Source organism: Enhydra lutris, unplaced genomic scaffold (genome assembly GCF_002288905.1).
Source record: "Enhydra lutris kenyoni isolate GAN:26980312 unplaced genomic scaffold, ASM228890v2 scaffoldscaffold14, whole genome shotgun sequence".
Lineage (NCBI taxonomy): Eukaryota > Metazoa > Chordata > Mammalia > Carnivora > Mustelidae > Enhydra > Enhydra lutris.
In genome coordinates, this window is record NW_019154098.1 from 9180907 (window position 1) to 9202698 (window position 21792).

Below are 21792 nucleotides of genomic sequence, written 5' to 3' on the forward strand. Positions count from 1 at the left end.
TTCTGGCCCCTGAACACCACAGGCACTGCCTGTCCTGTGATTTCCCCAACGACCCTTCCTCCTGATCTCTACAGTGGCGTCATTCTGGGCTCATTTCAAAACTCTCTTGCCAGGCAAGCGTTCCGCCTCCTGTCCCCATTCCTTCAGGTGTTTTCTAGGCCATTAACTGTTCCCATCGCTAACTCAACCCCCTAGAGCAGCATCTAACACACAGAAGGTCAACAAATATTTGTTGAATGAACGGTTGAATGGATGAATGAGTCACTTACCCAGCTCTGGGAGGGGCATAAACTTGGTTCTGAGACAACTTTTAGTTTGCCTGGGATCTTGAAGGTCATATGGTTTAATCCTTTTATTTTTTATTTTTTTTTTTTAGATAGAGAGAGAGAGAGAGAGAGATCACAAGTAGGCAGAGAGGCAGGTAGAGAGAGGAGGAAGCAGGCTCACCGCTGAGCAGAGAGCCTGATGCGGGGCTCGATCCCAGGACCCTGAGATCATGACCTGAGCCGAAGGCAGAGGCTCAACCCACTGAGCCATCCAGGCGCCCCTGGTTTAATCCTTTTAAATACAGAGGATCCCCTCTATAGTCTTAGGTACCAAGCATATGCTCATGCAGCTTCCCTACTAAATGGGCCAGCCTACACTTGACCGTCCACAACAAGAGGGAGCTTATTAGTTCCCAAGGTTGCCTTTCTCATCTTCGAACCTTTCACTTATGTGGAAAGAAGGAAAAATACGTTTGAATAGAACCAGGAGTCTGCTAATACTAGACCAAGCTGTAAACCATGAGGCTTACCCACCCCACTCTTGCCATATAGGACTGAGTCGCCTTAACTTTCTAGGACCTGGAGCCCCTCTGCCCCCAAAGATGGAGAAATGGGCTTCTTGGTGCTTGGGCTGAGAGACCTGCCAGTCCCCCAACTGGGGAACATAGCACCTGGCTCCTGACAACGTTAAGAACATGGTGAAACATTCCATTTCAGTAATGTGATGACCTCATACTTAATAGAGCAATCATCAGCCTGTGAGGGCGTGTTGCTAATCTGCCTGGGGCCATAGCCTGGGACCTAATAGCTAATTAACTGGAAAATCCTTCCAGAAGGCAGGTCTTTCTACACAGATAGACTTGAGCATCTTTCTGAGCCCTAAATTGGGGTCTCCTGACACACTGTTACTGGGCTGGAGCTGACCCTATACTTATACTTGAGGTCTTTGGTGGGGGCATCCCCTGCCAAGTATTTTTATGACTTTATCTCTCGTACTGACTCAGAACATCAGTGACCTTGAATGCCAACAATCCAATCTAGTCCCACCATCCTTACCACCAGGTGCCCATGTAACCAAGAGTCCACACCCCTGTTGGGCTCCCACCCTATTGGCATCTTTTGTATATTCCCTTGGGGATCTGACAGTGTGTCTTTTTCCTCCACAAGATCAGAAATTCCTTGAGGGCAGGGAGGGATGGAGCCCTACTCATGTCGCATCTGAGGATTCCCTCCCTGTCTGTATTCCCAAGGCAGGTTGGACACATAAGAACTTTGCAATTGATGACGTGGATGGAACTAGAGGGTATTATGCTGAGCGAAATAAGTCAATCAGAGAAAGACAACTATCATATGATCTCCCTGATGTGAGGAAGTTGAGAGGCAACGTGGGGGGGTTGGGGAGTAGGAAAGGAATAAATGATACAAGATGGGATCGGGAGGGATACAAACCATCAGAGACTCAATCTCACAAAACAAACTGAGGGTTGCTGGAGGGAGGAGGGATGTGGAGAGTGTGGTGGGGTTATGGACACTGGGGAGGGTATGTGCTATGGTGAGTGCTGTGAAGTGTGTAAACCTGGTGATTCACAGACCTGTACCCCTGGGGCTAATAATACATTATATGTTAATTAAAAAAAAAAACTTTGCAATTGTCATAAATTTTGCTAAACTGAGCAGCATTTGCAATTCATGAGAGAACATTTCCCAGGTTGACCTATTCAATGCTCCCATACCTGTGCAGGACAGCTGTAATCCAGTGGTTCTCAGGGGTACTTTTGCTCCCTAGGGCACAATGATGACGCCTGGGACATCTTGGTGGTCATGACTTGGCAGAAGTCAGTGTTACAGTCATCAGGTAAGTAGGGGCCAGATGCTATTGAATATCCAATAGTGCACAGCACAGCTCCCCCCTCCACTCCCAGTCCCCCACCTTTTGCCACTTACACACACAGCATAGAATGGTCTGGCCAGAATGTCCATAGGGCCAAGGTAGAAAACCCACTGGGAAACTGGAAACAGAGGTCTAAAGTTGAGGTCACTTGCAGACACTTTTACCTAGGCGCTTGGCTGACCTGGCTTCATCCCTGCTCTTGATGATAGTGACCTAGGCTCCCACCTCTGCACCCGACGGCTTAAGCCACAGGTCAGCTCCTATGCAGCAGAGTTGGTGGTTTTAGGAACATATTCTCAATCTCCCTCTGTTTCCTGGCAGCTACCCCGCAAAGTGAGAAGGAGATAAAGAAACAGCAAAGCCAGGGGAAGTTAGGGGCACTCCCACACCCCGCCCTTCACCCCCCATCACAGAATTACCCAGCAGAAACAGGCAGAACCGATATTCCAGTCCTGGCCACCAGGGGCTCCAAATCCTGCGCTTCTCTGCAGCAGCTTCTCCTGTTCATGGACTGTGTTCTCTGATGGAGACCCTTCTGTGGTCCCCCATTTATCTGTCATCTGCCTCTGCCATCAGACTTGGAGCTTCCCCGAACCCTAAAGCCTGTGCCAAGCTACAAGTCCCTCCTGCACCTCTCAAACTGGCTTGTTTCAGGCCAGGTCTCATCTAATGGTACCTTCACTGACAGGCCTTCCCCCGACCACTGGCCACTTGTGGGAAGTAGCCCCCTCCCACACCTCTTTTACTCCTCCGTGTGAATCGGGGTGGGGGGTGAAACTCCACTTTGGCTTAACTTCTGCCCCTCTGTTCTTCCCCATCGGAATCTTTCTCAACACTTCCTTTCTGCCTTCCTGGGCTGCCTATCCAGAGAGTGGGTATTTTCACAAGTTGCCTAAGGAAGCACTATCTAGTACAGAGTTCAAGTTTAGAAGTGGCCCTGATGTTTTCAATAGATTTGACAAGTGCACTGAATGAGGTTTCTAAATGACTATCCCTGGGAGGCCATGTTGACACTGCTGGGTGGGAGCAGTGCGTCATCAGTCCTGGACACTGATCCTGGCTCTGTGATGGGGCCGGGAATGTGATTCTGGGAAAGTCATTGGACACTCTGTTCCATCATCTTTTTGAAGTGGGGGGCCAACCAGGGCTCTTGGAGGGCCGTCCCAGCCCCAGACGGTAATTCACTGGCAGTCCTACCACCAACAGCCCTTAGTCCCCATGTGCCTGAGCTTTCCCACACACCATGGAAAGACACATATACTGTGAACGGGGACACACATATTATGAATAGGGAGCTATATACTATTATTTTCTAAATGTTGCACCCATCAGAAAGTTGAAATAGTACAAGGCACATATGCCCTTCACCTGGATTCAGCAAATGTCAGCATTTTGCCACATTTGCTTTCTGCCTCTCCCATTGTCTTATTTATTTATTTTTCTTTAGACTTTACTTTTTATTTATTTGACAGAGAGAGTACAAGCAGGGGGAGTGACAGGGAGAGGGAGAAGCAGGCTCCCGCTGAGCAAGGAGCCTGATGTGGGACTCAATCCTAGGACTCTGGGATCATGACCTAGGCTGAAGGCAGACGCTTAATGACTGAGCCACCCAGGGACCCTCGTCTTTTTCTTGATTTATATTTATTTACATATTATAGTTCTTTTTCTTTTAGTGAACCATTTGAAATTTGCAGACATCATGACATCTGACTTCCAGATACATCAGCATGTATCTCCTTAAAAACCAGTGCATCTTCCCACACAACCGCAGCATCATTGTCGCGGCCCAGAAAGTTAACAGTGACACAATACTATCTCCAGTGCAGTATCTGTGTGAATACCCCTCACCTCCATCCCAAGAATGCTCTTTCTAGGTCTTTCCCCTCAATCCAGGAGCCAGCCAAGCATCCCACACGGCACCCAGTTACCACGTTTTCTTAGTCATTTTTAATCTAGAACCCGCGGGGAGACTGACTACATTTCATATCCTTTCTAGTTTCTTCTGGTTGTAGCACAGCAGAGAGGTTGCCTGTCTTGCCCCAGAAGGCTGATGGGCAGCTTCTTTCTGTAGTGGGTTTGATGCCTACTATTTCATACCTCTGCCAATTAAACCCTGTCTGTGGCAGAGCCCGGGCAGAAGCTCTGCTCCAGAGGCCGCTTCACAGGGACAAAAAAAGCAATAATAACCAGGATGCTGAGAAAAGACACGCTGTAGGCCTGAGCGCCAGCCTCCTTGGATACAGTGAGCTCTGGGGATGTGTGAGAGCAGCTTCTCAGCCTCCCCTGCCTTTTAATGAGAGAAGAAGGCCCCAGCTTCTGAGAGCCTGAGCACGGCCCAGGCATTTAGAATCAAGTTGCACACATTCCCAAGCACTTTGTAAATAAATAAATAAATAAATAAATAATAAATAATAATGCCATGGTCTTCCCTGTCCTTAAAGAGAGAAGCCTACTCAGAGTGGTTACTAAAAACAGGAACCTGCTCTTCTGCAAGTCCCGCACGCCTTCCTCATTTCTAGCAGAGGAAGTGTGTGGCTGGTGTAGCAACTGCTGTTCTTCTTGATAGCCTGGCTTTCTCTGTACCCGCAGAGGCCCGGCCACCTGCTCACTGTGCTGGAGCAGCAGCAGCTGATGGAGAGACGGTGACGGCGTTCCCGGCGGGTCCTCCGTAGCTACTCCCAGGGGAGATCATGCCCAGCTTTTGAAGGTATCACAGGGGACATGGTAGGGGCCGGGCGGGGAGGAACCTCCGACTCCTAGACCCACAACTGGCAGAGCATTGACTTTCTGAGGACAGGAAAGCACTCTGTGAGAACAGTCAGGGCCACGTCTCGAGGGAGGCTGACACCTGACCCAGAGCCCAGCACATGGCAGCTGTCCGGTGAATATTTGATGCAGAATTACATATGGCAAGACAGGCTGGGGATCTTGGGGGCAGGGCCACTCCTGCCAGAGGAGATTTTCTAGCTACAGAGCAATAGTCTGGCACATAGCAGGCTTCATACTAAGGGCAGCTCCTGCTTGCTCTCAGTGTTCCTAGCTATATGACCTTGGGCAAGACATCTAAACCTCTCCAGGCCTTCATTTTCTCCTCTGTAAGGTGGAAAGAGAAGTACCCAGCTCAATAGGTATTGGGCAGATGAGATGAGCTAACATATGCAAAGTACCCAGGCCAATTTCAGACACATAGTAGGTATTCAATAAACACTATCAGCAGGGAGTCCTGATACCCAAAATGCGCACAGAGCCCAGGTAGGCTGACCGATCGCAGGAGTGCTTCTGGGAGTTTGGGTGGTGGATCTTTGGGAAGACGCCGATGCTAACCAACAGTGATGAGCAACAAGCAGAGAAGGAGGTATGTGTACGGTAGCGGGGGGAGGGTTAAAGGAAAGGCAAATAGGTGAAAACATAGGAGATTAGAGATGATTTTGGAGAGCTGGAATTCCCTCAGGAATACGGCATACTCCGCTTACTTCGAGGTGCCAACACATCCAGAGAGCTTAATGCCAGGAAAATGACCTGGGCTTTGGCCTCAGAATGTCCTAAATTGGGGCCATGTGTGTAGGTGCAAAGGGTTGGTGACGAGTGGCCATGCTGAGTGGCGGGGGAGGGTCACTGCGTGGTAAGTTATTTTCCTGCAGTCCTCAGAACAATCCCGCAAGTTTATGCTTACTACGTGCTTTTGACGAATGAGAAAATGAGGCTCAGAGAGGGTGAGTCATTTGTGTAAGTCATACAGCTGGTGAGAGGCTCTAAGGGCTCCGAGGGCTGAGGTGGGGGAGGGGAGAGTCTCCGATACAGCAAGTACATGAAGGACAAAAGTGTGTACCAAACCAGTGCTCTTTATTTCAAGAGAAATATATCCCCATAGTCTGCAAATTCTGTAATTTGCTCTGAGACGCTGAGCCATCAACCTATAAGCTGGGCTATGGTCCTTTTAAAACTGGCGAAGTAAACCCAAATCAAAGTTCCAGCAACATCCTTTGCAAATGATTTTATCCAGCTAGAAGAATGGTATTCAAGAGTGTTAAATGTGTCCTGAAAAGTATAATCATAATATTAAAAACCTATGAAATAGATCAAAATCCATTTAGACTTCTGTGTCGGAAACAGATCTTAGAGTCAGGGCGGCAAGGCGGTCTCATGGAAAGTCAATGATGTCATTAGCTGTACCTGCGCCAACATTCTGGGTCAGCCCCCAAGGAGCTGTGTGACTCTGAACATGCCCCTTTGCCTCTCTGAGTCTTAGTTTCCTTTGCATAGGAAGACCTTGTACGTTTGTAGGAAGTTTAGACTATATGTCATATATAGGAGATGGTAAGCATTAAGCAGCAGCTAGTGATAGCATTCCTGACCCAGACAAGGAGAGGACATCCGCTTCCTCAGGCGGCCCCAGGTGACAGTCCGGTAACAGACAGCATTACATACCACGAATCAAATCGCACAGCTACAGAGCAGGACGCTCCTTGATTTTTCTTAATGCTTATTTCGCTAGTTTCTCCGTATGATGCAGCTGTAACAGATACGGCTCCCCCGTCTTGAGTTTGGGACCTGGCATTGTCTTACCAAGGCGACGGTCTCTTTTTTAAGACTTAGTAAGTCTCCATTGTGGTAAACCCTAACCAGCTTCGTGCATTCATAAAGGGTATTGCTTTTTGTTGTTGTTGTTGTTTTTCAGTTTTCGTTGCACATTCAGCAAGAATTTATTTCCCCCAGATCTGACAGAGGCTAGAGCTAAAAATTCTCATTAAGCCTTTCCAGCATGTCAGGCCAGACTATTTTGTTCTTGTCAGCAAGCTGAGTGGGGCCCTGTGAGTACAGCTATCCATTCCTCCATCCCTCCCTTCCCCTAATAAATATGCATTGAGGCCATACCGTGTGACCGACTTCCTCCCTCTCAGCTCCCCAGGCGTTCCGAAGGAAATAAGTACCCTGGGTCCAGACCACTTCCTCCCATCTGAGAACCACCAAGGGAGGGGGCTTATTTCATTAGGGTAACTGAGCTACAGACAGAAACCCTAGGGCCTCGAAGGTTCAGTGGCTCCCTTTTGTTGTCATACAGCTTTGCAAAGTCATACTTTCCTCCATGGCACTGGCCAGGCAGCAGGGACCGTGGCTGCAGGCCTTGCGGTGTGGCAGGTGGGGCCCGGGGAACAGCATCAGGAGACAGGGGCAAAAGTACAGTCCAGCCGCGCTGCGCTGTTCCAGGCACTTTAAAGACGATACCTTCAGGACCTCAACTGAATGAAATGAATGCTTACTATGTGCCAGCCACCAGCTAGGTAACATGGTTTTGTTGTTGTTGTTGTTGTTTTTCATTGAGGAATATACTAGACAGGGACCATGTTTTCAGGAAGTTTACAGCTGGGGTGGGGTTGGGTAAGACACACTTAAAGAGAAACAAATGCCTTATGGTGTGTGCCATGAAGGGAACAAACAGGGCCCAGGACAGAGAGCAGGGGTTTGCTAGTGAAGCTCGTGCAATGTAATTCTCTCGTTATCCTGGGCAGTAGCCAGGCCCTTCCCAATATGCAGACTTGCCAGTTTCTCCACTCCTTCCCTTCCCCCAGCCATGGCCTCCAAGTCACAGGGACAATCACTTGTTCCTTACACCCTCTGATTGCAAACTCCCAGCATCTGGAGTGTCAGACTCACTTCTTGATCTAGGCTCTATCAATACACCTCAGGGTCCATCTGCGGAATGCCCATTACGTACCTCTCTAGCACGCCAAAAAGAGAGTAACGCCATAATCTTCTCATAAGAAAGGATGGATTCAGCTTTGTACAATCCTTCATCCATTCCCTGATGCTTAGGAGCACATAGTTAAGAGCCTTGCTCTGGAGCCAGATGCCTGGATTTAAATCCTGCCTCCACCTCTTACCAACTGGGTGACCTCCAACAGGTTTCAGAAATGCCCTGGCTTTGGTTTCCCCAGTTATACAAAAGGCATAATGATAACAATGCGTCCTACATAGATTCGTGGTGAGAGTCAAATGGAGAGTACTGCTGAAACACTTCTGCAACACACAGTAAGCTCCTGTCTTTCTTCTGTTGCCATATACTCGGCCCTGTGGGGAGCTGGCATGGATCTGTGATGAACACAGGGAGCCCTCCATCTGGTCTACCTGTTATTTGCAGGGGAGCAAACTAACACCCAAAGAATGAAAGTGGCTTGCCCCAAGTCTCTGAGAGGTTAGTCAGGCCCACTGTGGGTTCTAAAGATGCAATGTGTGAGAAGTAAAAATTAAGAAAAATTAAGGACCGGAAAGGGGTTAACTCTCCCTCATCCCAGGGCTGGAGTCACCCATTCAAATGATCTAATGACTCGAAGTTGACAGCTTACCCTCAGTGCCTACAGGCTCAGAGCAGAGGGGCAGGGGTGTGAGGGGAGAGCCGGACAGCTGGCTCTTTGGCTGGCCACTATCCGTGAGCAGCACTGGCTGACTTGAGCAGCAAGGGGACTTGAGGACCTGGGCAGGTAACATGCAGATTCCCAGGCCTGTGTGCTTCTCTGGCTTCCCCAGCAATGCTAACTCTCTGAGTGTGTGTTAAAAGATTAAAAATGTTATTGTTCTAGGATGAGGGTGGTGGAAGGAATCAGAGTTGGCAGTCAGAAGAATCAGGGTTTGAAAGCTGGCACCACCACCGAATGAACTGTGTGACCCTGAGCAAGTGATTCAACCTCTCTGAGACTCTATTTCCTGTACAAAATGGTAGGCTCTTTGGGGCATCAGATGAGCCAGTGTAGTTCAAATACCTAACTGAGACCTTCCATGTAGGGGATGCTTCTAGCGATACAACGGGGATGTCTTCAGGCACCTGTTCCAAATAAGGACAATTGTCAGAAGAAAGTCTCTTCATGCCACAGGGGCCTGGAACCAGGGGCATACTGGCTTGTGAGGGCCCGTTGCACCCATCTCTTAACTCCGCATTTGGTGAGGTCACATTGCAAACTTGAGATCAGCCACAGTGGGAATATTTACACCATGGAAGTAATGAAACCCAACCAAGTAGAGCCCCCCTCCCACCCCCCCATCACTGTTACAATTTACTAGGTCACCACTCACCCACTCTCTCTCTCCAGTGCACATTGTTTTTCCACTTTCCACCTATCCCATTTTGTTTCCCTCTTGGAATAGCTTCTTTGTTCCAGCCATGAGTAAAACCAGATCTGACCACTGTCTTTACTTACAGCCTTTCCTTGAACAATCACACAAGTAACTGTTACAATTATAATTTACTTAAAAGGCAATGCAAGGTTCCCGGGGAGGTGGAAAAAAGAAAAAAAAAAAAAAAAAGAGTATCTCAGAGTTCACCCCCCCCATAGCACATGCAAACATCCTGGGGTCTTTGTAGGAAGACTGGTGCCCCAGTCCCACTAGGGGAACCGTCTGAGCACCCCGGGGTAAGACCCTCAAGTCTGTGCTGTGATGAGTGATCCCCAGCGAGGGGCAGGGACACTGGAGTAGGTGGCTTAGCATATGCAAATGAGGTTATTAACAAGCTATCAATTTCCATCTCGCGTGATAAGGTTATGAGCCACAGAGTTGATTCATGTTTGTGAATAAAAAGCCCAACTAAGTCTTGCTGTGAAATGTGATATAGGAAACAAGTCACTAACTTTACGTCCCTGGGCCCACGTATCCAGGTGACCTCTCATGTCTACACGCAAATCTGCCTCAACCCCCTACTTCTGATGAAACCTGTATTTCCCAAGTAGCCAGATTTGGAAGGTAAAGAAAAAGCTTGCTCATATTTATAGTTTTCCCATTCTGTGTAATTGTGTATCTGTGTAATCTGATACCAAATATGTGTCTTTACCACTTTTCTTTTCGCTGCCGGTATTTAGGATGTCATCTTGGGTCATATATATATATATATATATATATATATATATATATATATATTTACATCAGCCTCTGAGCATAAAAAACTGATCTAGAAAAGAAACAAATGAGAAGAGGGACTTTCTTCTTTTTACACAATGAAGTATTAAAGCCGAGTCAGGACTGACTTTCGGGCCGTCTCACCATGCAGGACACCACATGGCACAGACAGCCACCAGGTTTGGCCCCAAGGCCCTTGCTTACTTGTGGCACGGCCCCTGTCAGCAGAGACGGGGGCCACACAGAGCCCATGGTTTGCACATCTTGTAATACCTCCTCTCCCTAATCCTTCCTTGTGAAACCCCAGCAAGGCATTGGTGGCTATGCCCACGTTTTAAATGAAAACAAACAACAGAAAGAGGCTTAGTGGGGTACTAAGGGGTGAGACTGAAGTTTGCTTCAGCACCAACTGACCCCAAATCAGCCTTCGTCCCAATGCATCCTGAAATGAGCATAAAATGTTTTTTAGGATGCATCCATCCCTGTCTTAGGGTAAAGCTGAGATTCCCTGCCAGCCTAATAATATAGGAGATTCCTTTCTGGGCATGCAGGTGCAGAAGGTGCCAGAACACAGACTCGTGGACATGGGGGTTGGGCAGAACGGTATACAGAGTGCTGGACAGGGAGTCATGGCCCTTGTCCAAGCTTCCTGAGTGACCTTGAGCAGGTTGCTTGCTCTCTCTGAGCCTTTTCTTTGTAATATGAAGGCACTGAATGGCTATTTTTTAATTGGTGCTTTATATATCCTGGGATTGGGTTTTCCCTTCAGGAGGAGTAGAGCGGCAGCAGTGCTGAACCCCGAGTCCCCAACCAGCAGCTTGCTTTGATTGATGTTACATATTAAGCTTCTGGGGAAACTCATAAAACAGGTTTCAACCACTAGGTTTGGAATGTCTTGGATGAGAGGATACCAAGGTCTCTTCCAAATGGCAATTGAAAGCCTCTGGTTTTGAGTCAGGCAAGAGGAGGGACAGGGAGCATGCGGGTACTTTTCTGAGCTAGCTACAGGCTCCGCCCAGGGCCCCAGGAGCCCCAGGAAAAGAGAACATGGTAGGGTTGGGGGGGGGGGGGTAAGGGGGACAGGCCGTGGCTGCACCTGCCCAGAGAGGAGAGCAGGGAACAATGTGGGTCACGGGGCAGGTGCGCCTGTTGGGTGAGGTCAGGATGTGGTGGGGTGCCCCCCGGATATCCTGCAAGATCCTTGGGAGGGAAACCAGCCCATGCCAAGCTCCTGTTCTGGCTCTTCTCGTTCCTGCTGCGTAGCACAAGACCACCAGTGGTACTGAGCAAGTCCCAAGTCAGCTGGGCAGGGACCTGGCACCAGTCACAGTGAACAGGCCACTGAGGCAAAAGGGCCATGAGCCATCATCCGTCCCAACCCTTGTCCCGTCGTATTTCAGAACGCTGAGATCCCAATAAGGTGAAGAGACTTGCTCAAGCTTGCAAGCAGTTAGCTGGGCACCCCCAGTAGCACCAAGAGATCCAGGTTGGGGAAGCTTATGGCTATTTGATTTTATCAAACCTATCCCTGCTTCAGATGGGATCTGTAATCCAATCCTCAAAACAAACCTGCAGGACACGTATTTGTACCCCATGTGTGTGTGTTTAAAAATCAAGGCTCAGAGAGTGCGGTAACTTGCCAAAGGACACACAGCCAGGAGGCTGGGAGCTGGAATCCGAACTCAGGCTTGCTGCCTTCAAAAACCCTTTCAAGTCTTCCTTATTCTGTCCAAGGTCTTGTTCTGGTGGTAAAAGCAATTCATGCATGTGGGAGAACATCTGGAGATTTTAGAAAGGTGTAAAAAAGAAATGGATGTGTTTACCTTATAAAATTGCTACCCAGAGAGAGCCCTTGCAAACATCTTGGAAATAATTTCCTTTCATATTTTTCTATACATATATGCATATGCATTTTATTTTTTTTATAAAATTGGGATGGTGTCAGCTATTTTTTTCTTGTTTCTTCCCCCTGACCCCTGTAGCATTTATCAGTTCTTTCACACTGTGAAAGGGTGGAAAGCACTCCATGTGATTCACTCCGGCTCTTTTGATCACAGCAAGTGACCTAAGAGCTGAGGCCTGAGCTCACCTTCCCTGCCTCTCTCTCTCCTGTCCCTTCTGCTCCCCTCCAACCAGATCCCCAGACGTGGGTTCCAAACATTGCCAGCTGACGACCAGAGACCCTTCCAGACCTCCCTGCCCCTCGTATTAAAGTCTCCTCCCAAAGTTTATGGTTCCAGAAGTTTACTTTGAGAGTCCTAAAAAAAATCATTTCTCTCTGCACCAGAGGGCAAGAAAGCAAGGCAACATTTCATGGAGGCTGTGAGCTCAGCAATTAGAATCTGACAGAGCTGCTTTGGGGGCCAGATATCCCTCCTACCAGTCATAGAACCTTGGACCAGTTACAAAACTTATCTCACCTCTCAAAGGGACTTGTGAGTGACAAGGGTATGATGGCTAGAAAATGCTTCGCCTGGTGCTGGGCACAGAGTAAGGGCTGATCAGCTATGGTGGGGGTGGCGGCCTCAGGGACTACTGCCACCTTTGGGGTCCCGGTGTGGTGGACAGTGAGGAGCCCCCCTGGGGCCATCACACTTCCACTCCTTAGAAGCCAGTGGACTTACAGCCACTCTTTGTGGGGGAACTTGCTAAGCCAAAACAGAAGGCTGCATCCCTAAGTAGATTTCTATATTAATTAAACCATGTCATCCAGGTTCTCCAACTGTTCCTGGTTTTATTACAAAGCCCAGACCCGTCTTCCCACAGCTGGGGTCCCTCAACCCTCTGCTTTCAATGCATTGTGTGGGGTTCAGGCTACTCGCCCTTCCAACAGCAAGTCCCAGGCATTAGAAGCCCAAAGTGGATAGAGCACACAGAAGGGTCCCAGGACACCATCCAGAATGGAAGGTTTTCAGAAGCCCGCCCCCTGTATTTATAAGATAATGTGGAACACACAGTGAAATGATCCCTGATTTGGTCACACAGAAACCTAGCCAGAGACAGCCTGTGCTGGCCGCCACCTCCCACACCCCCAGGGGTAACTCCCTGCAGCCATGGGACCTCTCTATGCCCTGCATCTGCCCTGCCCAGGGATCCTAGGTGATCTTCCCTCCTCCCTGGAGAAAGGCAGTGGCACGGTCCCCGGGAAAGGACAGCAGACATCGGCACCAAAGTCAGGAGAGGTAGGTGTGCCTCCTGCTGCCCTACCCCACACCTTTCCAGCTCTCCCAGTGTGAACAGATGAGCTCACAGCTGACCTCCACACCAAGAAGTGGGAGGGGCAAGTCGGCCTCCCAGGGAGGTGGCGGTGGGTGGCAATTGCCCACCAGAGGATGGAACACATCGGAACAGCTTTCCCTTGACCCTGAAGAAGATGAAGTCAGGGTTTGGATTCTGCCATGGGACCTGATAAGAAAAGTGATGATCGTCCTTCTAATAATTGTCTTCAAAAACTCTCTGAGTCTTGATTCCTAGAATTAAAAGGGGCTAAGCGGCTCTGTCTTTGGGGACCATCTTTTTCACTCCTCTCATTTTTCAGAAGAATCAACTTAGGCCCAAGTTCACGGAAAGAAAACAGGATTGGTCTGAAGACTCGGGGGAAGCTAAGGGGCAAATACCAGCTCTGATCCCTGACATCACGAGGGAAAGGGAGAAAGAAACCAAATGTTCTGATCTAATGTTAATTAACTCATTTCTCTTTTGCCCTTTCTTTATTGTTCCTAGAAGCAATTATGTGTCTCCTACCCTCTCTCCCAACTCTAGCCCCTGCATAAAACTGTCACAGATTAAATCAGATTCCTCACAGCCATTTCATTAGGGAGACTCTGGCTCTTGGTCTCCGGGGGCATTTTTACTCTGCTCAAATGAAAGCCTCTCGCAGATAAGTTAACTCCTTCCTGGAGAGCACAGGAAGCCAGCAAGCAGACCACTCAGGGCTGCCGAGACCTTTCTCTGAACAGCGCGGGATACGGTGGGCTGGCGCGTGCGTGCCGACCCGAGACCAGAGAGACGAGAGTGCGAGGAACAGGGCAGAGGGAGTGTGTCAGACCTTGCGCGTGTCACCACCCTGGGTATGTTTCTTTTCTTGGATGGGACTCAGTTCTCCCACCTGCAAAATGCAAACCTCGAGACTTTCTTTTTCCTGTTCCCAATTCCACAAATTCTCCCAAATCACACACGCGGGCTTGAGAAGAGTTACAAAGTTGTTGGGAGGGACTGAAGTCAGAATTCACTTGGATAGATAACAAAGTCTTCTTTCCCCGTGACTTTTCTGGAGCTGTGGCATGAAGGAAGGAAAGAGTGGGAGGTGAAGGCTGGAAGCTGCGGTCCAGAAGGGGCTCTGAAGGGGAAGGCGGAGCGGGAGGGCCGGGCCGGTGGGAGGTCTGCAAGCTGGGGGTCGACACCCAACATGTAGCCGGGGTTCAAGGTACAAGCCCTGGTGTTTAACTGACGCTCCGTGCAAGTGTCAGGCTGCAGGGAGCAGAACGGCACAGCTGGGGAGTCAAGTGACTGTGCGGTGCACTGTGGCATGGGGACACGTGGGAGAGGAAAGGGACGAGGACAGCAGGCATGTTTCAGAGTCAGCCCCAGACAGGATGCCTGTGAAGACCTCTCCCCAGCCTGTCCTGAGCGCTTTCTCCAGGCCTTGGTAATGACACTCAGGGAAGCTAAAGATCTGGGGTGACTGAGGGGCTCCAGAAAGCACGGGGAGCATAACGGGGGCGGCAGAGGTCTCTGCAGGACATCTCTGCACAGCACACAGGGGCACGGCTCTGTGGTGGGGGATAGCCAGCTCCTCAGAGTCAGAGGTGACTTTCTTTGCTCCTTCCCTGGACCTAAGGTGGGGCCTCAGAGGTGGCATGTCGTCCCAGTCCGGTGGGTGGGACCACAGGGGCCTGCCTTTCTCCAGGTGCTGGCTCAGGGCCCGGGACCGAGCTGCAGGCAATGAGGCTCCCAGCCCCTCCACTGGCATGGTTTTTGAGGACTTTTTAGGAGCACATTTTCTTGAGTGCCTACACCAGCCAAGGAGCTGGGGACAAGGGGCGATGTTGTTAAAACCTACCTGGCTTGCAGGAAGGGCCCTGCCAAGGTCAGAGGCATCCCTTCAGCTATATGGGGCCAAGGGAGAGGGAGGTAAGATGGGGAAACAAGGGGCTTCTATCCAGAGGGGTAACACCCTGGAACCATCTCTGTCGTTCTCAGTGGACAGGATAAGAAGATGGGGTTTTTAACCTTGGATGTGGGATCCGTTCCAGCCACACTTTTTGTGGTGCATTTTGGACTTACAGTTCATGCAAGCTTGTAATTATCTTAGGAAGAGCATGATTCTAAATGAACTCTTTATGTAAATATTTGAAATATATTAACTTTCTAGCAAAACGAAGTTTGGCTTTTCTCGTTTCCTGGTACAGGAAGGATCCCACCGCCCCGCCTCCTCCTTGATAAATTAGGAAGTGATACAGACCTCCCTCAGTCTCTGGAAGGCCTTACTGGGAGCACAGATCTTTCCAGAATCCGATTATGCAGTGCATAGAAGAAGGATTTAAGACCAGGGTGGGGGTTGGGCCAACTTCTGGACCCTTTTTTTTTTTTTTTTAATTTATCTATTTGAGAGAGAGAGAGAGATCACAAGTAGGCAGGGAGGCAGGCAGAGAGAGAGGGGGAAGCAGGCTCCCTGCTGAGCAGAGAGCCCGATGCCGGACTGGATCCCAGGACCCTGAGATCATGACCTGAGCTGAAGGCAGAGGCTTAAGCCACTGAGCCACCCAGGCGCCCCCTTCTGGGCCCTTTCAAGTTACTCAGTTCTCCACCCTAAACTGCAGACAAAGAAAGGGGGGGTGTAAATTTTCTGTTGGTGGGGACAAGGGCTGGTGGACCCTGCCCTTCCACGCTCCTCCTCACCCACCACCCAACAAAAAGGGCTCTATGGGTGGGGCCTTCTTCTCTGTGCTTCAAGGATCCCAGGAAGATACGTTTTCTGTAATTATCTAAGCTCCCTTCTAAAATGCTCACGAGGGCCCAGAATTCGAATGTTTATCATTACAGACAATCTGAAAATACACTATAAATTGCAATCATTAACAGGGATTTTAGGCCAGGCCATGCTCTCAGTGCTTCTTGTGCTTTAACTGTTAATTCTGCAGCCACGACCCCCTGCCACAGGCAGGCAGAGGTCAGTAACATGCCCAAGGTCACCACACTTGGACACGCAGACCAGTATGGAACAAATCGGAGGCTCAGCAGCAGCCGTCCAAATCCGTGCTGTGTGACCTTAGACGAGAGCTTACCCTCCTGGGGACTCAGTTGCCTTTACCGCGAAATGAGGTGAAGGAGATAGGGGCTAGACAATAATCAGAAATCCCAGCGGATGTGCAAATGGGGCGCGCCATAAGCACGCAGCATTGGTATGGAGTTTCCCTCCTTCACCGTGGGTCAGAGCATGTGAAGAAACGCTCGCAGGAGAAAGTCGAGGCAGAAAGTTCCCTCGGCTCAGCCCCCTCTGGCTGCCAAGCTGACATCTCCTTGGGGTTCAGGTGCTCCCAATTCCCCATGCATGGGGGTTGGGACGGGGTCCTGAGTGGGGTGGGGAGGGGCTGTGGCCCCTCTGAAACACCCCTCACCTTGCACATGAGGCGCCGCTGGCTGCTTTCCGCCAGCCGGGGTGCGGAGGAATGGAAACTTCTGCCACCAACAGCATTTGCTCGCAACTTCCCTCTCTGTGGTTTTCTCTGTCATTCCCTTGATAAAAGACCCAGGGCTGAGCAAATGTAACCAACATTCACGAATCTCAACCTCACATGAAAACACCCGCCCCTCGAGAAGTGAGCTGCTGAAAAATGATACACGATGCACTCTAAACTGGGTCATTCTTCACCCAGAGGGGTCGGCGCGTGGCTGACCTGCTGTGTGTATCCCCTGTGCCATAGGCTTCAAGCATCTTCGACAGCCCAGGGAGAGAGAGCGATGGGCAACAGCATGCGATCCACCCCAGCACCTCCAGAAAGGCCCGTGCCCAGCCCAGATGGTAAGTCTGGCTTCTTGGATCTTGGGTGTGATGCTTGATTCCACCGCTCGAGAGCCGTGGCCGAGACCCAGTGACCGGGTGCTGACAGCTGCTGAAACGGCTCGGGGTGCAGAGGCGCTCCTGGTACCACCCCCCTTGCCTGGCTTGTGGTGAACATTTCATGACTGCATGTTCAAAAAGACGGAGCAGCGGTGCCCTGAGCAGCTGCTGGCGTTGTGGGGTGGAACTCTGAGAACCTCTCTCTCCACCTTTATTTGGCAGGTGGGGAAACTGAGTCTCATGAAGGCAGTGTGATTGGCTATGGGAAGAGTCAGATTTCTAACCGGGGCCAGGCTGATTCTGAGCCCCTGGTTCTTGCTTACCATATCCCACCAGCCAGCCGCGATAGAATATGACGGTGGGTTTACTATTATCACATCTCTGCAGAAGCGTTTGCAGTGCCACTGGATGAAGCTAGACACTAGCTCGAGGAACTCTTCCTGAAAAGAAAGGAATCCTGGGTCCCACTGGTAGGATCATAGGGCCAGCTGTCCTAGGGGGAGGGCACAAGGCCACGGGTTAGGCGGTGATGAGAGAGGTCAGCTTCCCGTGGCGCTGCTAGGTGGAGGCAGACCCCTGAAGCCCAGGAGCCTTTCGGAGACTGTCCAAAGAGCCCTATGGGGACATTGGCAAGCAGAAGGCAAAGGCTGATAATAAAGCCCATTTTACTCTGAGTGGGGTGGCGGCGCGCTCTCTGTGGGTCCTTGAGAGACTTGGGAAAGGGATGATCAGGAGGTCAGGCAATCCATCTGTGTCCCCAGGGTGAGTCTCCTTGGGACATTCCCACCTCCTATCTGAGGTCACGGTGCTGGTGCTTGGCCCCCTCTGCTAATGCCCTGAGTCCCCCGCGCCCCTGCAGCCCCACACCCTGCACAGTTTCCACGCACAGACGTCCGCTGTCCTCCCTGCTGAGAGTGGACAGTGCTGGGCGCCCTGTCTCTACTTGCTCGTTCCTTCTCATTGCTTCCAGAACAGAGATGCCAAGTTACACAGGGTCTCCTGATCCCTCTGAGGCTCCCAGGTGAGCCTGCAGAGACCCTGCAGGCCAACCCTCCTCTCCAGTCCCCAGGCAGGGCCACTCGAGCCTTTATCTGTTCCAATGCCCCTCCTTAAGCCTAAGAGAAAAAGACAAAAGAACGCTCTCCCTCCAGGACACAGGTTGTAACCCCTTCCCCTTCTGGTCAGGGCTCCTTGTTGAAAGCACCCTGGACCCAAGCGTGCTCGGGAGGCACGTACGTACGCATGCACCCACCGACCCAGGCCATTTTGTACTGTGGTCTTCGCACCAGGGAGGTGGGGGGGGAGGGGCCATGCTTGAGCAAACCCCATGAAAACATGGGTCTCCAAGGGCTCGCTCATTTGCCTTTAGTTTTTGAATGCAAATTCTCTTGAAATAAGTTTCTCTTTTTCCACTGCGTGGGTGGTGGGAGGCAACCTCGAGAAAGGAGGTCGAGGGGTCTCCCCGGCCCTCCACCCCCTGGTGAAGAGAATTCCCCAGGTCGGACCCAGTATGCGGTCCAGGCAACCACATCAAGCACGAGCAGCAGCCTTTTCCATCCCCCACCCCTGAAAAGTTTCCCTTGTGATCAGTCCTAACTTGATTTCCTCTTTTTTTTTTTTTTTTCCTGCCAACCACTGGAAGGAAGGAGAGGAAAGTGGTTGCAGTGGATGCTGCATTAATTAGTCTCTAGCCAATCTCCACAGGGGTTTCGGGTTTTTCTGGAACAAGCACCTACTCAACTAACACTCACGCTTACTCAATAGGTCAGGCTCCAACACCCAGGAAGTAGTGCAGGGAGCTGAGAGCTCTTGGCCCCATACAAGTGGAGCTTCCTCTGACGTTAGGCTGAGTGGCGGAGAATTCAAGTCACCAAAAGCCCCAGGCCCTACCCAGGGATCAGCAGGAGGCCCGCCTGTACTGTAGACAGACACTTTTTCCGAGCTTTTAGGAGTGTATTGTCCCCCAGGCGGGGACGGTGAATGCCTTGGAATGCAGCTTTGTCCATCCTTTGGCTCCTAAATGAAGCTTTCTAGAACATTCCTGATTGCTCTAGTTCCTGGAGACTAATACCACAAAATCCACAGAAGTAGGAGGACTTGATAGGAATGGGGCAGTCTCAGAGACAAACGACCTTGCTGAGCTTCTAGTCTTGCCCCTAGAAGTCATTTGACCTGGGGCAGGTCACTTGGCCTCCCAGAAGAAGGGTAGGGCTCAGCTGTCAAATGGACAATTCCCTTCTCACAGCAATGATAGCACAAAGTTATTATTAAATGTGGGGGGAAATCACTTTTTTAAACTCCACTGGGAAGGTCACCCGATTGCACTAGGCTCTGTCTAAATGCCCATCCCCCCCAAAAAAAAGTTTTAAAGCAGTCGAATTAGAGGTTCCGTGACTTGCTTCCCAATCATCCCAAGTAACTCATTTTCTCTACAATTCTATCCTTATTTCAAACTCTTGCTCTGAGCAGACACAGACAGTACAGAATTGACTAGGACCTAGGGAACTCCCATGTAGCTGGGAAATGACATATTTCTACCTTAAAGACAATCTGAAGGTATAATTTCCCCCCCACCTTACCTTGTTCTTTTTTTTTTTTTTTTTTTCCCACTCCTCACCTTTTATCACCCTGTCCTAAAGCGAGATCTTTAGGTTGTAATGTGAACCCAGACACTGCTCAGACCCCCTCTGTGCAAGCATGGGGATCACGCTAAGCTGGGTATTTACATAGCATCTAGGGGGCTGCCCTTGGAAAGAAGAGATGGGAGGGGCTCTGAGGAGGAAGAAGGGGGCAGGGAGGTCTCGGGCCCAGCCTGCACTTCTCAGTGAATGATTCTCAGACCACCTGCATCAGAGCCTCTGAAAGTTGTCAAAAATGCAGATCGCTGGGCCCCACCCCAGGTCTACTCATCAGAATTCGATGAGGGTCGAGGGGAACAACCCGTGGAATTCCTTATAAGCCCCCTGGCTTAAGCCGAAAGGTCGCATCCTCAGACCCAGCTTTTAGTCTTAACACCCAGTGAGAAATGAGAGAAGTCACTTTGTCTCCGTAGCGCCCCTCTGGTCTCACTTGTACAAGGGGATGATGAGAGTGACTCTGCTTATAATGTGCCAGACAAATGCTCTACACACATCCACGCTCTGTCCTCCCAGCACCTGCAGGAAGTGATCGCTATCACAGACAGTCCAGGGCCCTGGGAGGGAATGTGCCTCAGGTCTCTGACTAGGTCCACCTTTCCCACCTGGGTCTTATTCATCCCACATCTGGCCCGTAAGACAGTTCTAGGCAGAACACGATCATTCATCTCTTTACACTGAACGTACAACTTCTGTAATGGAGACCATACAAAATACACCTCATCCCTCAAGCCATGATTTCACGGTGCCTAGAATGAAGCTAAAGATTTTTTTTTTTAAAGCAAATTAACATAAAGACACGGTTAAGTAAGTAAGTAGTAGTGCGGGTGGGTGTTCAGCAGCATGAAGGAGCAGGTGGCTGGGGTTAGAGGCTGTCCCTCTGCTGCTAGGTGACCGGGTTTTGAGACTGGGCCTTCGGCTTGCTACTGTGTGCTCCTGAGCTGGTCTCTCCACCTCACTGTGCCCTCTGAGAGCCTTGGGACCTATCCAGTCCCAATTTACCCCATCTCAGAGATGGGGCAGCCGGGTCGTGGGACAGGACAGAACTTGTGGACCGCTGTGTCTCACTTTTCCACCCACCATAGGGGATCCATGGGTACAACCTGTGGTTTGTGGGGATCAACAGAACTTGGTAGATCTCCTATCAGGCAGTCCGACCAGCCCTCTTTGTTTGGTTCATTGTGTGTATATATTTCCTATAAAAGACGCTCAAAGCAAGGCCTGCTTTGGCCCTCTGGAGGCCGTGGATTTGGGCATGATTCAAGGGAGTACAGAACCGGAAGCTGAAAGCACTGGGTTGTTTAGCTCCTTGCCAACCAACTGTGCTCAGCTACCACTGCCAACTTGGAAACCTCATCTGGAGTCAGCCTTTGTCCCAACCTGTCAAGGAGCAAGTGTTAACCAACCGGGGAGAGCCTGGTAATTACACGCCACGGAGAGCTCTGTGGCCTAGGGACATGACCGGGAGCTTAACAACCCTCATGCTCTCACTGCAGGTTACTGAAAACTCTCCCAGCCTTTGTTTCTCCATTTTTTAAATAAGATTGTACACTCCCTAGGGTGGTGTGGAGCACTGGGAGTCCTAAAAGGCTGGTTTGGCTCGAGTTATAAATGAATCTACTGAAAGGTCTTTAGCATTTAAAAAGAAATGGTAATAATTCTATGAGGAATAATAATGCTTAAAAAGGCCTGTTCTCCTTTGACCAAGTAATATCTGTGGCTAGTAAATTCTGCCAGGGTCTCCTTCCTTTTTTGGATTCATTTCCCAGTTTATACTTTTGGACAGTTTGTTCAATATGACGCATTTTCAGGTTGAGCCATCGGTAAATATTTGGTCTCCCAGATTCCATCTTCTGTTCCCCCCCCAAACAGAGTTTGTATTTAGAAGAACAGAATATTTTCAAATTTACACATCCAGACGTTTTTCAAAATTTAGAACACCGTTGGCTGAAATTGGACTTGAGCTATGAACCCTAATCCCACCCATCCCATAAATGGTATTAGCAAGCCTCCTACCCCCCATGGGGTGGGTTCTGTACACACGCGGCA

The 21792-nt window shown here is 50.0% G+C and overlaps 2 protein-coding genes across 4 annotated transcripts in view; one reads left to right on the plus strand and one right to left on the minus strand.

The window, feature by feature from the left end:
* The window catches only part of LOC111146558 (thyroglobulin), a 238337-nt gene that overhangs the window by 51823 nt on the left and 164722 nt on the right, over positions 1-21792 (minus strand). The window lies entirely within an intron of this gene.
* Positions 4597-21792, plus strand: part of LOC111146559 (Src like adaptor) — a 33360-nt gene continuing 16164 nt past the window's right edge. Inside the window, exons 1-2 of one of the 3 annotated variants that reach the window (XM_022502147.1) lie at positions 4597-4864; positions 16971-17068. In XM_022502147.1, the coding sequence (XP_022357855.1) occupies positions 17008-17068 (61 nt within the window). In that variant the 5' untranslated portion in view covers positions 4597-4864; positions 16971-17007. Of the gene's footprint in view, positions 4865-16813; positions 17069-21792 lie in introns of those variants that run through there. The other 2 variants (XM_022502146.1, XM_022502148.1) reach the window with 2 other exon arrangements.